The sequence below is a fragment of the Helianthus annuus genome, chromosome 4, assembly GCF_002127325.2.
Source record: "Helianthus annuus cultivar XRQ/B chromosome 4, HanXRQr2.0-SUNRISE, whole genome shotgun sequence".
Taxonomy (NCBI): domain Eukaryota; kingdom Viridiplantae; phylum Streptophyta; class Magnoliopsida; order Asterales; family Asteraceae; genus Helianthus; species Helianthus annuus.
Genome location: NC_035436.2, coordinates 106,342,392 through 106,359,377, shown reverse-complemented (window position 1 = coordinate 106,359,377; position 16,986 = coordinate 106,342,392). Strand labels below are relative to the sequence as shown.

Genomic DNA, 16,986 nt, shown 5'->3' with positions numbered 1-16,986 from the left:
AAGGCATCTCTAAGTTAAAGAAAGCATTTTCATCCATCCAAGAGCTTTCTACCATCAAGATCATCATCTTCTTTCCTCATCATCTTCACTAAGATCATCCCTAGCCACAAGTGCTAGAAGTGAGCTTCTAAATCTATTTTTTTTATATAGTTATTTATGTTTATGATTGTTAAAATAACTAGTAATAACTAAAGAAGCATACAAAATATTAAGAAGATACAAAGAAGCAAAATAATAATCATGATATATGTTTGTTTGTTTATGTTGTGATTTATGACTTATTACTTGCATATTTGATCTTGTCATGATGAATATCATAAGAATAAATTGTTAGATGATGTTTAAATACATGATTTAACAAGTATACATGTTTATGTTGAAAGGGTTTTTTGTTAAACATAAATTTTATATGGATGATCATAATCTATGGTGTTGTTAAAGTATTTAGTGTTTGTCATTAAAAACAATACTTCTACAAGATTATGAAAACAAACATACAAGATGGGATTTTTGTAAAAGTGGTTAAAACTAGAATTAAAGCATGGATTTGAACTAGTTAACATATGTTATGATCATACCAAAAATCCTACATGATTTTGATATCATCTTAATGAGGTTATGTTATAAATCTCATGTGTTATTCTTTAAGAATGTTATGAGTAAATTGATTGGTGAATTCGAAAAGAAAATGCTATGTTTATTTAAACATGGTAAAGTTCATATTACAAAGGTTATATCGCCGATTTTTATTAAAAATCATATGTTAACAAAACCATTATTTTTGGCTAAATCTTTACAAGACTAAAAAGATTTTAAAGAATGTTTTTTTTTTTTTTTTTTTTTTTATAAAAACAAAGTTAGATACATATGAGAAAAATATATATTTGGTCACTTTAACAACTTAAGTGCAATATGATACTTGGTGTATTAGTTATACATATCAAAACTAGGAACTTGAATTCAATGTAACAAATAAACATAAGATACATTACAATCAAAGTCTTACAAGACTACATAGAAATATGTTTTAAAAATAAGTTACGGACGATCCGAATGATCGGACACAAATTATGGTCAAAACGGACGACGGACGAAGCTATAAATAACGCCAATCCGAGGAGTTACTACGACGTTTAGATGATCTTTCGACGCGAAAAATAAATATGCTATCGATAACAAAATTCGGATGTTTTTAAACTTATAAATTTTTATGTATTCTTATGACTAAAAAGTCTTTACTTAGTGATTTTATAAAAAAATGATAGAATATAATACAAATGGGCTATTTTTAATAAATGGACTTATTTTATACAAATGGGCTTGTACTTTCAAATGGGCTTATATCTTTACTAATGGACTATTTTTAATAAATGGACTTATTTTATACAAATGGGCTTGTACTTTTAAATGGGCTTATATCTTTACTAATGGCTATATTTACTAAATGGGCTTAACATAAATACATGGGCGAAGCCCAATATCAAAACTCATGGGCTAAGCCCAATACCAAACATATGGGCCAAGGCCCAATAATATTAAGCCCAATACTATTAAGGCCCAATACTATTTAGGCCCAAAACTATTTAAGCCCAATACTATTTAGGCCCAATAATATTTAAGTCCAATAACATGAAAACATGGGCTCGGCCCAATGACATATAATTGGTGAAAATACAATTATACAATTTATTCATATAAGACATAAAATCAAGAGGACAAGATCCGAGTATACAACTCACAAGATACAAGATTTCATATATATATATATATATACACACTTGGTGAAATATATATATATATATATATATATATAACAGTTTAATAATTCATACATCTAATACACAGTTCAATGAATAACAAATACAAACAAGTCTTAATACATTTTCAAGATAGAAGACTTGTACATGAGCCAATACAAAGACCGAAGTGTTTAACAAATCTAGGACCTTTGTAGGTCGTGATACAATTCAAGACAACTACAAGTGAGGTTACAATTACATACAGTTTACGGATGCAATTCTGTGAGTTCATGTCCCCTTTTTATCTTAAATCCTTTTCAAGCTTTACAACTATCAGGGAAAATACATGTACAATAGTATGATAAGTCAAGGAATGAAACACCTTAGATCATGTGAGAAATTAGGGCCATAACTAAAGCTCCATTAATCCAAGTTTGGACCAAGGAACAAAAGGGTTAGATCTAATGGGTTTTAGCAAGCCCCACTCATGGTCATTCATTTGCCTAGGAGTGCGTTTGTTGCCCTACGACATGGTGTCGATACAATTAAAATCGTCCAGGGTTGGATTGCTTCCTATTTCGTCACACATATTAATGTCCTTGCAAAACATTAATGATCACGATTTCATTGACGCTTTTCATACTATATTTGATTCAAATACAAATACATTCTACATTTTTCGGATGTATCATACACAACTAAACTGCATGAACTCGCTCAACGTTTGTTGATTTTTCTACTTAAACATGTATTTCAGGGAATTAGTGGACCTTGTCAGGGATTCTAATTCAAGAAACAAGTATCAAGACTCCATGCCATCTTTTGAAGGGTTTATCTATTATACTGCCGCTTTGCGGTGGCATAGTGGACAAAGCCTTAATGTTTAAAACTTTCGTTTTGGATGTATGAAATAGTAACAACTTATTTTCTTTGAATGGTTTGTAAATTATAAACTTAATGTATGTTGAGCATCTTTTGAACAGTTATGGTAATGGCAATGGAGTATGTTTTATTCATTTAGTATGTTTACTTATATCGTTATGCAATGAGAACCAACAGATCACACCTCGCGCTTCCGCTACGAGCAGGGTGTGACAATATGCGTACTACTTCACATAATGTATGATTGAAAGTTAATGGAGCTTCATGCAAGATGACTTTACATTTTCTACTCAAATGACTTATCTATTTTGCTTTCAAAGGTATTAATCCGGATTTAAGGCCACTTAGTTTTTGACAATTAGTTTCCAGTAGGACTTTAAGATGGTACCTTTAGATTTTTCCTTCAGTTGATGGAAAATCTGGCTGGTTTTCTGGCAGGGCCTTTTGAATGGCAGGTACTGCTTGTATGCCTCACACGTCCTGGATAGTAGAGGGTAGTCGCTCTGTACAAACAAACGAATAATACGAAATTTCACAAACTAAATTGAAAATTATTACTTTAATATAATACTTTCAGAAGTGTGGACAGTTATGTTGAGAAGCTGCATACCATGTCAAAGTTGAATCTCACTTTTAAACTAATGATTTGTGGAGCCAGAAACAGATCAGCCTGCATATGTAATGTTCGTCGCTATATATAATTACACTAGATATTTTGTAAAAGAATTTATACCAGGTAAATTTCATCTCCAGTTGCATACTTCCCAGCGTGATCTTTAGTAAGATCTCCAAAGCTGCATTAGTTTACATCAATCAGGCAAACCTCTTATAATTTAGATTAATAACAGTACAGTGGTAACATGATAAAGCTAGTCTTACTATCAGTTCCAACGTTTGAAATAAAAATTCATGATATTATTTTCACAAAAATGTACAGCCGTAACATATTTCTGATGTAGTTATATATAACTACCGAAGATCGTTCTTCGCTACAAGTTCACATATCTTTCAATGATATTGTGTTCAGTATTGTTCTGCATTTTCCTTTTGACTTTGTGCATATGAAATAACTGTTTAATACCTACTGACCAATCATACAATAATGTTTATTTGATATATATATATATATACATAGATAGAAACATAGCTATTGAGATTTATAAAACTTTCTAACTTTATACTTGCAATTTACAGGTCACAACTTTTAGTTCATTTTTTATTTTTAAACCTTCATCAATGGCTGGAAAGAAAGTCAAGTAACGACTTACCAGCAAAGCCTTTTACAACATTCTTATAAACCAATTGAATTTTTGCATCTTCACCAACATTTTCTCCAATATAGTTCTACAAGTTGGGATAATGAAAGACATATACAAGTTCATGTGTTGCAAATTATTGTGATGGAATTTGGAATTAACAAAAGATATTTCACACACCATAACAGGTAATGCTAGAAGAGGTTGTATGCTCGAAGCAACAATATTTGCAGCCTACAATTTTGTAAGAATGTGACTTCAGAAATACCAAGAAGACGTAAGAATTCACCACAAAACTTAACCTTGATTATGCATCTACGACCATAAAAGGTACCTATACACATTAATAACTACTAAAACCACATTCAACATATTTATGTGCAAAAACAAGTAATCTTAAATTGCCTATTTATTAAAAATTGTAAGCATGTTGACAAGGTTTTAAGAAAGTGAAGATCTCAGTATCATAAAAAAAATGCCATATTGCCATGTAAAGCATTCGTTTTATTGCAGACACATGATTGGCACGTTCAACTGTTTTAATACATGTGAATGCCGCAAACATCATGGTCTTCACTTAATGGCTTCCATCAATCACACAAAGAGGTGGTTTTAGCTTTACGAATGCTGGCGAATAACTGTTATATTGGTAAGCCTTTCTGTGTAATCATCATCAAGTGTGTGTGTGTGTCTGTGTGTATGAGAGAGAACTAGGGAACAAGAAACCAGATGATATTACCTGATAATTTATTGCCTTTTTGGCAAGGTCACGAGGTAACAAAGGATGCTGAGGGTACTTCTCTTCAAGGTACTGTATCATATGAATTGAATAATAAAAAAGCTTGGGAATACAAATACAGCATTTCCATGAGGAAGTTACTAACCAATATGATTGCAAAAGAATCAGCAAGTACTATGTCACCATCCACAAGGAACCTCAGTAGGAGTAGTAGGCGTATCCCAATCCTTAATCGCACTGATCTTGGAGGGATCTACATAAATACCTTGTTCGTTGACAATATGCCCCAAAAATTGAACCTCCTCAAGCCAAAATTCGCACTTGGAGAATTTGGCGAAAAGTTGCTCTTTCTTTAGGAGTTCCAGAGTAAGACGAAGATGTTGCTCATGATCAGCTTGCGTCTTAGAGTATATCAAGATGTCATCAATAAAAACGATGATGAATTTATCTAAATAAGGCTTACAAACCCTATTCATCAAGTCCATGAAAACAGCAGGAGCATTAGTCAAACCGAACGGCATGACTGTGAACTCATAATGCCCATAACGAGTGCGGAAGGCAGTCTTGGGAATATCTTCTTTATGCACACGAAGTTGATGATACCCAGAACGAAGATCAATCTTCGAAAAATAAGAAGCACCCTGTAACTGGTCAAAGAGATCATCGATGCGAGGTAGGGGATATCAATTCTTGATGGTAAGCTTGTTTAGCTCACGATAATCGATGCACATCCTGAAGGATCCATCCTTCTTCTTGACAAAAAGAACGGGAGCACCCCAAGGTGAAAAACTAGGGCGAATAAAACCTTTGTCAGATAGCTCCTGAAGCTGCTTAGACAACTCTTGCATCTTAGACGGTGCAAGACGATATGGAGCTCTGGCAATGGGATTTGCACCAGGTACGAGATCAATACGGAACTCAACTTGTCGGGCTGGGGGTAGACCAGGTAACTCTTCAGGAAACAACTCTGGAAAATCCCGAACAACAGGAATATCTTGAATAAACTTACCTTTGCCCTTATCTGCTGTAACATGTGCCAAGAAGGCCACATAGTTCTTTCGCAGATACTTCCGAGCTTGAGTACAAGACATGAGCTTGAGACTACTAGCAGGTTTCTTACCACGAACCTGTAGGATCTCGCCTGACGAAAGCGGCACCCGAACAATCTTCTCAAAACAAACTACCTCCGCGTGATGCTTGGCTAACCAATCCATACCCACAATAATGTCGAAGCTTCCAAGTTGCATGGGCGTGAGGTCAATAGGAAAAATATGGTCGTTAAGGTTCAATTGGCAATTGCGAAGAACAGAATCAAGAACAACGGGATTACCACTCGCAACTTCTACTGTCAAAGGCTTACCTAGTTTCGTTCTAGACACGCGAAGCAATGGCTCAAAAGATAACGACACAAAACTCTTATCGGCACCAGAATCAAAAAGAACAGATGCGGGTTGATTATTAACAAAGAACGTACCGTTAACCACTTCATTGTCCGCTTGCGCCTCTTGTGCATTCATGTTGAAGACTCGACCTCGAGCCTGAGCCTGAGCTGGATTCGCATTCACCAATCTTGGACATTGGTTACGGTAGTGTGTCAGATCCCCACAGTTATAACAAGAACCTGGTGGGTAGTGAGGTCATGCAACTTGACCTTGTTGTTGAGCAAGAGGTTGAGCAACTTGTTGAGCCGGGTTCTGAACTGCCCGATTCTGATTAGCAGGAATGCGGCATGTAGCGGCAAGATGACCAGGTCTTCCACAGTTGGTACATTGACGACACTGGAGGTGTGGCTGATGATGACCGTTACACCTGTTGCACAAAGGTGCATTGCCTAGATAAGGCTTCTTGGCAAGTGGTTGCGCAGGCTGATTTGGTGCAGCTTGAGCCTGTGTAGTAACGGCGTAGTTTTGGGAAGCCTTTCGCTTCCTAGGACCCTTCGAGGAACCAGAATCCTTACCCTTCTTGTTTTTACCTTTCTTGTTTTTTTATTTTTAAACCTTCATGAATGGCTGGAAAGAAAGTCAAGTAATGACTTACCAGCAAAGCCTTTTGTCACACCCCGAAATATCAGAGCTGGCGTGACTGGACTGGTATCTTCATTGCACAGCGGAAGTATTTGAGCTAAGACTTCTAAACAGTGAACGGCCGCTAAGTACTCGAATTCCCATGGGTTCTTCTATTCCAACCGTTCCGTAGTTTTGAAAATGCAACCTGAGAAAGAACATGCGAAAAATCAACATAAAGTTGAGCGAGTTCATAGTTTGTTTGTTTTGTATCAAATGCGTTTTAAAACACTTGAAATCTTGCATTTGAAAAACCGGTTTATGAGATCTTAATATCTCAAAGCATTTGAAATGTCGTCTTTGTATATCGATAACGAAATGTTTTCTGTTATGTTTATAAACCGATATATGTAACTGTTGAGTTTGTAAACCAGTAATGAAATATTTTCTGTCATATCTGTAAGCTGGTATTGAAACGATTTCTGTTATCTTTGTAAACCGGTATTGAAATCATAGTATGTAGGATACCTATGGAATCTAAGGATCAATCAGTGTGTAGCTAATACACTGACCTATGCCATAAGTAAGTAACCAAACCGAGACAACTTTGTTATCAATTGGGATCACAAAAGCACTCATAAAGGGTTAACAAACCCGGAGTGGAGCGCGCCTCAAACTCGATAGATCTATACCTTTTGCACCTTGGTCACTACGTGATTAATGGTTACTAATGTCATCCTCCTACTTACGCACAGTGATCTGTTATCATCTAATTCCATAGCTACACACCTAGTGTTATTGGGCCTTTGCCCATGTCCTTGGGCCTTTGCCCATGTCCTTGGGCCTTTGCCCACGTCATTGAAACTCATGCATGTTTCGAAAACCTTGTATTGTTGTAAGAACCGGTAAGTTTGGATTAAACCTTTTGGTAAACCATTTGAGTTCGTTGAAATCCTGTTACGAAATGGTTTAGAAACATGTGATTTTTGTTTATCGAAACATTGTGTTTTTGCAAAACTTGCATGTCTTTCCACCCCCGAAAACATTTATAAAAAAAAATGTAAAACAGTAAAAAGTGGGGGTTATGAACTCACCTTGACATTCCTGTGCAATGCCAGCTTAGCGTGATTCCGTAGTGTTGTTCCAAGAACGTGTATTTAGCTAGCGTGCAACTACGACATTCCTACGAAGGAATACTTATAAGTTTTCTAATAAAACAACATAGTTAAACTACGTGTCCGAGCTCTACCGACTCGTTAACTAAACGACTCTAAGGTAGTGTTATCTTGGCTTAGAATTGCCATTCTATAGTTATTCGAGATCGACTTAGTTTTCGAGTGATTAATATATATATATATTTATATATATTCAAATATAACTATATACTTGCGATGCCGTGTTAGTCGTCGTGAATAGACATACGTAGGTGGATAGCGGTTCGTGTCGTTCTAGTTTTCGTAAGATGGAAATAAAAGTGTGTGTGTGTATATATATACATATATTTTAAGTCATGAGTTTAAAATATAAACTCCGAATTCAGTCATTTGAACTAAATATAAAAACTATATTTAGTTGGTAAGAGAGTCTAAAGTCGACATTTAAATTAAATATAAGTGATTAAATTGATTTTATAATCTAATACGAAGTAACGTCGTTTGAAATAAATATAAACAGTTATATTTATTTTATAAAAGCGTTTAGAAGTATCGGTGTTCAAAATAAATATAAACGTTATATTTATCTTGTAAAAGTATTCGGAAATATCGATGTTTGAATAAATATAGAAAATTATATTTATTTTATAAAAGTGTTCTAGTTTCAACATGTTTTGGAAATCGCCGCTAACTTAATTATGTCTTTATGATAAACTCGAATTTTGTTAAGTAATAAGTCACCAAATAAATACATCCGTATTTGCATTTATTAATAAAAACTCGGACAGTTTTTATAACAATATACGTTTCGTAAACCAAGTTTTTAACGAAAATCGTGCAAAGTTCCCTTTGTTTTTCGAATAACCCGACATAAAAAGTCGTCGTATTTTTGTCAAATCTCAACAATAATACAATCAATTCACATAATGTATACTAAATCTTTATCAAATACGACAAAAATAAAACGTAATTAACCACTAACGGTATCGGTCGAGCTCGGTTTCGCGTTTAACTATAAAAAATCTAACGTAACTAATTCGCTACGCTTAAAACTTTACCGGGTCCTTCGTGTTGACCGGGCGTTGACCTGTTTGACCGTTGTTGACCGAGTTGACTCGGTTTGACCGAGTCACCCGAAACCGAGACTGAGTCTGACCCGAAGCCGCTTGACCCGAACCACTGACCGAACCGAATCTGTTGACCAGTTGACCCGTATTGCCTGAGTTGACTTGGTTTGACCGAGTCAAACCACTGTTGACCGTTGAGCGCGGCTGACCCGAAGCAGCATGACTCGAACTGAACCCTTAACCGCGTTGACTCCTGTTGACCGAACCAAACCGAGAACCCGAGATCTGACCCGTATTGAACAGTTAATTCTTAACCAAAAAGAATACATATAACTAACATATATTTTGAAATCTGAAGTTTATACGACATTTACCTTAAGAAAAAGAACTAGAACATAAACTCTCTGAGCAAATTACTAACTCACAACATCAACAGTCAGCCGAAATTCAAAATCCACCAAATCTGAACTCAAAGCCGCCTAGCACCACCGGCGCCAAACCCGAACAAAAATTGATCCGAACTGAAACGTCACCCAAACCCAAAACCCGTCTTCGGACATCGTCATCATTATCACACCGGGTCTTCATCATCTTCGCCGCATCATCAGTTCACCGGCAAGGTCGCCAGAAAAACGAGCAATAACCCCCCCCCCCCTCCGTCGTTGCCTCTCGCTCTCTCTGTTCTCTCTGTGTATTGTCACCGCACGCCACCACCATCTGGTGGTGGTCCTTTAATGGAGTAAAAAGGAGCTAAAATGGTGATTTTTAAGGTGAGGAGAAGGTTGGAGAGTCATGGGGTCTCATCGGCACCGACTCCAGACGTCGGAGCTCGAGAGGAGCAGGGAAAGGGGGGCTATTGTGGGTGTTCGTGATCCACCGGAGAAGTGGCCGGAATCTGATCGAGTTATTCTTGTGTGAGAGAGAGGGATGAATGTTCTGTGGGTGTGGTGGTGTGTTTAGGGTTTGCTTAAGAGAATAATGAAAGAGAAGAAAGACCAGATGGGATTGTGTGCGTGTTTGGTCTGAGGTTTCCCATCTCAAAGATAAGGTTAACACTACAATTTATACTTAGGGTTTTCTTGTGGGCTCGGGCTTGGACCCAAGGCCCACAAGCCCCATCTCGTGTTTCAAGTGGCCCGTCAGCATATTATGAACCCGTTTTCAACCCGATCGTTGTAAAAATTCCGTAGGATAAAATTTTAGGATCAAAAATACGTAATTAGTGTCGGTAGTCGTTATTGGCGCGTCCGATCGTCGGTTGCGTAAAATCGCGTAAAATGTTCCGTCTGTCGTTTCTAACTCGTTTTTCGATCCGTTTTCAACTGCGGGTAATAAAATTTAAAAACGAAGCTAAATATATCATATTATATTAACATCGAGACGGAATTCACAGCCGGTGCTTTCGTTTCGTCATTGATTGTCGGTGCGTTACTGTTTCCGCGTTTTTCGTTCGCGTTTGCGTTTTGTGTTGTTCGAAAACATGACGTTTTCACAAAACCACATTCATAAGTATAAGTTATACGTATAGACTTTGTATTTGTCGGCGTTGTCAGTAATTTTTACGGTGTTAGTTCGTTATCACTTAATATCCAGCAGATTTCCCGAAAATCCTCATACGCGCATTGTAACGTCCGATAAGCGTTCCTAGGCATACCAAGAGCCTAATTAAGTTAATTCGTGCCTTAACGCTATTAATCATTGCCTTAAACGTTTGTTAATCGCGTAATTAAAGGGCGTTAATTACCGGTTGTCACATTCTCCCCCTGTTGTAGAAATTTCGTCCTCGAAATTTAGTCTATGTTATCTCCTCAGAGTTGTGTTGTTCGCAGGTAAGTCCGAATAATACCAAAGTGAATGACCGCGTAATCAAGTTAAGACTTATTCAGATTACGTGAACGTAAGGACATTTTGCATTAATAAGAACCCAATGGTTCAACTGAGTTTGTTCTAGAAATCGATGTCAAGTGAACGAAGCGTAGTATATCACCAATGCGACCAAGTTTACGGGGTTCAACAAGGGAGGAAATTTCGACCAAGAGAATTCCGAATGAACGTTCACAATATGCAAATCAATTTTTTTGAAACAATAGAATTTACTACCAACGAAATCTAGCGTTGGTTGTTGTATAAGTGAAACTCGAATTCAACAAACTCAAATAAGTAGAATCATAAAAATGATTTATCAACTCTTGAACCATTAAATGAATAGAATCAACGTGTTGCAAGGATACACCAAAATGAAATACAACCGAACCTGGTGTAAAGAGCGTACGTGAATGAAACAAAGAGCGTACGTAGTTTTGCATGAAACGATCGATCATGATTAGCGCAAGCTACAAGTTTATACCGACGCCACAAGGTGTCGTTGTGAATGAAACAATTCAATAATAGCGGTGACCGAACAAATATCACCTGTGTTTTGCAGGAAACGCTCGATCATAATTAGCCCAAGCTACAAGTTTATACCGACACTACAAGGTGTCGTAGAGATTGAAATAATTCAATAATAGTGGTGATCAAACAAGTTCACCGTGTATGAAATCAGATGAAAGGTTCAACAAAGTAAATCTGAATGTTTGTTTCAAACAAATCTCATAGGATTTTCGATTGAAATGAAACAAATAAATAATGTTTTTCGATCAAAGATGAAAGAGCACTAAGTATCGCAAAATGTTCGATTGATGATGAATGAACCGTTAAGAGGTACACCGGAATATGACATAAATTTGTGTACCATTATCTTAACACACGATTGTGTTAAGGTTGCTTTAATATGATAAACCAACAAAGCGGATTTAATATCAATAAACAAATAAATAATTAAATTCGTACATAATGTGAGCAACGAGATTAGCGCAAGCTTCAAACTCGTGAGAACGCCACCACAAGGTGATCGTATTCAAAGAAACGATTCAATGAAGTCGAAGACCAAACAAGCTTGTTATGGTTCAAAGCAAATAAAGTGCTTGTTGGGGTTATTTCGAATATGATGGCCTCAATCCATCATATGGAGTCTTGAATCGAATATATATTACGAGCAAGTTCAACAATTGTACTTGATTTGAACACATTCCAACAATGAATGCATGTATCAATAAGAAAGTTTCGACATGGTTACAATGAAAAACCATGTATACCACACAAAAGAAACCGAGTTTTCCAAGAGATCCGTTGACTCGATAACAAGGAGTCAACACTTAACAATAACGTAGGTCATTTAGATCACAATGCAATGATTGGATAAAGCAACAATTTCGAGTGAAGCAACATGCGTAACAAACAACGCATGTGTAACGTATGAATTTGTCTAGAATGAAGCAATTGTGTATTCGCTATTATGTAAGAAAATCTCCGTGATGAAATGACCATTAAGGGGGAGTAGAAATGCAAAAATCTACTCACTATATGCAAGAAGTCGAAATTTCAACAAAAGAAATTTAAGGACTTTACCTGGAAGTTCACGTGATGATCGGTTGCTAGATGAGATTACCATGGAATGCCGAACATTGCGTATTTGCCATTCATGAAATAGGGGAAATGCGAAGACGTGTGACTTCTTTTGCAGCGCCAATAGTTGTGCGTCTCATTAGAGTAAGTATAGATTGTTGTGAAATCCCAGTTAAATGTACCTCAGCGTGATTCGTGTCATTTGCAAGATCATGTGGCAAAGTACTGCATTTCGGTTGTTGTTATCCCGCTGACGGGGTTAGCATCGTTGTTGTCGTGACCATTGTGGTCTCCCCAAGGCCTTGCCTCGAAAGTCGTGTGTGATGTACTCCGACGTCCGTTGACGTATAGTTTAAGTTTCATGTATACTTGTGCACTAGCGTTTCGTTCCACGTAGATTACCTGCTCGGGTAACTAAAAAGCATAGACAATATAGATAATGACGTTTGCCCGAGTTGTTAGTCACGGTTTCTAAATGAGGATCTTTAATGAGTTTCAACATAAGCTTTACAAAGGTCTTAATTGCATGTTATCCAAAACTCTCAAAGTTTTGCTTAATGTATGAATCTGTTTCGTGTATCGTGTATCAAACGCAACTTTTGTGCATGTTTAAAATCAAAACAGTTGACTCATTGTTCTTGGCAACGGTTGGAACCCATATTCGAGTCTTAGGCCTTCTGTATGCGTTCAATTCTTGATATCTAAGTCCCTAGAGGATAGTGAGGTTAAAGCCTAGGTGTTTCTACAAAAACCTAATTCGCTGAAACCTATAGCTCTGATACCAATCTGTCACACCCCGAAATATCAGAGCTGGCGTGACTGGACTGGTATCTTCATTGCACAGCGGAAGTATTTGAGCTAAGACTTCTAAACAGTGAACGGCCGCTAAGTACTCGAATTCCCATGGGTTCTTCTATTCCAACCGTTCCGTAGTTTTGAAAATGCAACCTGAGAAAGAACATGCGAAAAATCAACATAAAGTTGAGCGAGTTCATAGTTTGTTTGTTTTGTATCAAATGCGTTTTAAAACACTTGAAATCTTGCATTTGAAAAACCGGTTTATGAGATCTTAATATCTCAAAGCATTTGAAATGTCGTCTTTGTATATCGATAACGAAATGTTTTCTGTTATGTTTATAAACCGATATATGTAACTGTTGAGTTTGTAAACCAGTAATGAAATATTTTCTGTCATATCTGTAAGCTGGTATTGAAACGATTTCTGTTATCTTTGTAAACCGGTATTGAAATCATAGTATGTAGGATACCTATGGAATCTAAGGATCAATCAGTGTGTAGCTAATACACTGACCTATGCCATAAGTAAGTAACCAAACCGAGACAACTTTGTTATCAATTGGGATCACAAAAGCACTCATAAAGGGTTAACAAACCCGGAGTGGAGCGCGCCTCAAACTCGATAGATCTATACCTTTTGCACCTTGGTCACTACGTGATTAATGGTTACTAATGTCATCCTCCTACTTACGCACAGTGATCTGTTATCATCTAATTCCATAGCTACACACCTAGTGTTATTGGGCCTTTGCCCATGTCCTTGGGCCTTTGCCCATGTCCTTGGGCCTTTGCCCACGTCATTGAAACTCATGCATGTTTCGAAAACCTTGTATTGTTGTAAGAACCGGTAAGTTTGGATTAAACCTTTTGGTAAACCATTTGAGTTCGTTGAAATCCTGTTACGAAATGGTTTAGAAACATGTGATTTTTGTTTATCGAAACATTGTGTTTTTGCAAAACTTGCATGTCTTTCCACCCCCGAAAACATTTATAAAAAAAATGTAAAACAGTAAAAAGTGGGGGTTATGAACTCACCTTGACATTCCTGTGCAATGCCAGCTTAGCGTGATTCCGTAGTGTTGTTCCAAGAACGTGTATTTAGCTAGCGTGCAACTACGACATTCCTACGAAGGAATACTTATAAGTTTTCTAATAAAACAACATAGTTAAACTACGTGTCCGAGCTCTACCGACTCGTTAACTAAACGACTCTAAGGTAGTGTTATCTTGGCTTAGAATTGCCATTCTATAGTTATTCGAGATCGACTTAGTTTTCGAGTGATTAATATATATATATATTTATATATATTCAAATATAACTATATACTTGCGATGCCGTGTTAGTCGTCGTGAATAGACATACGTAGGTGGATAGCGGTTCGTGTCGTTCTAGTTTTCGTAAGATGGAAATAAAAGTGTGTGTGTGTATATATATACATATATTTTAAGTCATGAGTTTAAAATATAAACTCCGAATTCAGTCATTTGAACTAAATATAAAAACTATATTTAGTTGGTAAGAGAGTCTAAAGTCGACATTTAAATTAAATATAAGCGATTAAATTGATTTTATAATCTAATACGAAGTAACGTCGTTTGAAATAAATATAAACAGTTATATTTATTTTATAAAAGCGTTTAGAAGTATCGGTGTTCAAAATAAATATAAACGTTATATTTATCTTGTAAAAGTATTCGGAAATATCGATGTTTGAATAAATATAGAAAATTATATTTATTTTATAAAAGTGTTCTAGTTTCAACATGTTTTGGAAATCGCCGCTAACTTAATTATGTCTTTATGATAAACTCGAATTTTGTTAAGTAATAAGTCACCAAATAAATACATCCGTATTTGCATTTATTAATAAAAACTCGGACAGTTTTTATAACAATATACGTTTCGTAAACCAAGTTTTTAACGAAAATCGTGCAAAGTTCCCTTTGTTTTTCGAATAACCCGACATAAAAAGTCGTCGTATTTTTGTCAAATCTCAACAATAATACAATCAATTCACATAATGTATACTAAATCTTTATCAAATACGACAAAAATAAAACGTAATTAACCACTAACGGTATCGGTCGAGCTCGGTTTCGCGTTTAACTATATAAAATCTAACGTAACTAATTCGCTACGCTTAAAACTTTACCGGGTCCTTCGTGTTGACCGGGCGTTGACCTGTTTGACCGTTGTTGACCGAGTTGACTCGGTTTGACCGAGTCACCCGAAACCGAGACTGAGTCTGACCCGAAGCCGCTTGACCCGAACCACTGACCGAACCGAATCTGTTGACCAGTTGACCCGTATTGCCTGAGTTGACTTGGTTTGACCGAGTCAAACCACTGTTGACCGTTGAGCGCGGCTGACCCGAAGCAGCATGACTCGAACTGAACCCTTAACCGCGTTGACTCCTGTTGACCGAACCAAACCGAGAACCCGAGATCTGACCCGTATTGAACAGTTAATTCTTAACCAAAAAGAATACATATAACTAACATATATTTTGAAATCTGAAGTTTATACGACATTTACCTTAAGAAAAAGAACTAGAACATAAACTCTCTGAGCAAATTACTAACTCACAACATCAACAGTCAGCCGAAATTCAAAATCCACCAAATCTGAACTCAAAGCCGCCTAGCACCACCGGCGCCAAACCCGAACAAAATTTGATCCGAACTGAAACGTCACCCAAACCCAAAACCCGTCTTCGGACATCGTCATCATTATCACACCGGGTCTTCATCATCTTCGCCGCATCATCAGTTCACCGGCAAGGTCGCCAGAAAAACGAGCAATAACCCCCCCCCCTCCGTCGTTGCCTCTCGCTCTCTCTGTTCTCTCTGTGTATTGTCACCGCACGCCACCACCATCTGGTGGTGGTCCTTTAATGGAGTAAAAAGGAGCTAAAATGGTGATTTTTAAGGTGAGGAGAAGGTTGGAGAGTCATGGGGTCTCATCGGCACCGACTCCAGACGTCGGAGCTCGAGAGGAGCAGGGAAAGGGGGGCTATTGTGGGTGTTCGTGATCCACCGGAGAAGTGGCCGGAATCTGATCGAGTTATTCTTGTGTGAGAGAGAGGGATGAATGTTCTGTGGGTGTGGTGGTGTGTTTAGGGTTTGCTTAAGAGAATAATGAAAGAGAAGAAAGACCAGATGGGATTGTGTGCGTGTTTGGTCTGAGGTTTCCCATCTCAAAGATAAGGTTAACACTACAATTTATACTTAGGGTTTTCTTGTGGGCTCGGGCTTGGACCCAAGGCCCACAAGCCCCATCTCGTGTTTCAAGTGGCCCGTCAGCATATTATGAACCCGTTTTCAACCCGATCGTTGTAAAAATTCCGTAGGATAAAATTTTAGGATCAAAAATACGTAATTAGTGTCGGTAGTCGTTATTGGCGCGTCCGATCGTCGGTTGCGTAAAATCGCGTAAAATGTTCCGTCTGTCGTTTCTAACTCGTTTTTCGATCCGTTTTCAACTGCGGGTAATAAAATTTAAAAACGAAGCTAAATATATCATATTATATTAACATCGAGACGGAATTCACAGCCGGTGCTTTCGTTTCGTCATTGATTGTCGGTGCGTTACTGTTTCCGCGTTTTTCGTTCGCGTTTGCGTTTTGTGTTGTTCGAAAACATGACGTTTTCACAAAACCACATTCATAAGTATAAGTTATACGTATAGACTTTGTATTTGTCGGCGTTGTCAGTAATTTTTACGGTGTTAGTTCGTTATCACTTAATATCCAGCAGATTTCCCGAAAATCCTCATACGCGCATTGTAACGTCCGATAAGCGTTCCTAGGCATACCAAGAGCCTAATTAAGTTAATTCGTGCCTTAACGCTATTAATCATTGCCTTAAACGTTTGTTAATCGCGTAATTAAAGGGCGTTAAT

The 16,986-nt window shown here is 37.1% G+C and overlaps 1 protein-coding gene and 1 long non-coding RNA gene across 10 annotated transcripts; both read right to left on the bottom strand.

The window, feature by feature from the left end:
* Positions 1-1,840: 1,840 nt before the first annotated feature.
* LOC110898751 lies at positions 1,841-16,985 on the bottom strand. Of its 9 annotated transcripts, none has more exons than XR_004891492.1 (11): positions 15,622-16,985; positions 15,239-15,532; positions 14,121-14,209; positions 9,215-13,235; positions 8,832-9,125; positions 7,714-7,802; positions 6,091-6,827; positions 3,355-3,415; positions 3,232-3,291; positions 3,010-3,124; positions 1,841-2,069 (listed from the first exon to the last, which is right to left on the bottom strand). It is a non-coding gene; the product is annotated as an uncharacterized LOC110898751 (long non-coding RNA). The 9 variants fall into 9 exon arrangements; XR_004891494.1 differs by having other exon boundaries at positions 1,841-2,337; positions 6,654-6,827; positions 15,622-16,983; XR_004891493.1 differs by having other exon boundaries at positions 6,654-6,827; positions 15,622-16,983.
* Positions 3,422-4,886, bottom strand: LOC118491369 (glutathione S-transferase zeta class-like). The gene is made up of 3 exons (XM_035989106.1): positions 4,617-4,886; positions 4,058-4,111; positions 3,422-3,965 (listed from the first exon to the last, which is right to left on the bottom strand). The coding sequence occupies exons 1-3, from the start codon at positions 4,695-4,697 to the stop codon at positions 3,855-3,857; spliced, it is 246 nt and encodes an 81-aa protein (XP_035844999.1). The 5' UTR covers positions 4,698-4,886; the 3' UTR covers positions 3,422-3,854.
* Position 16,986: the final 1 nt, after the last annotated feature.

Coding starts and splice junctions, on each gene's coding strand:
- LOC118491369 (XM_035989106.1), bottom strand. CDS start 4,697: ATGATACAGTACCTTGAAGAGAAGTACCCTCAGCATCCTTTGTTACCT. Junction 4,112..4,616: donor AAAAGGCAATAAATTATCAG/GTAATATCATCT, acceptor ACAAAATTGTAG/GCTGCAAATATTGTTGCTTC. Junction 3,966..4,057: donor TTCTAGCATTACCTGTTATG/GTGTGTGAAATA, acceptor CCCAACTTGTAG/AACTATATTGGAGAAAATGT.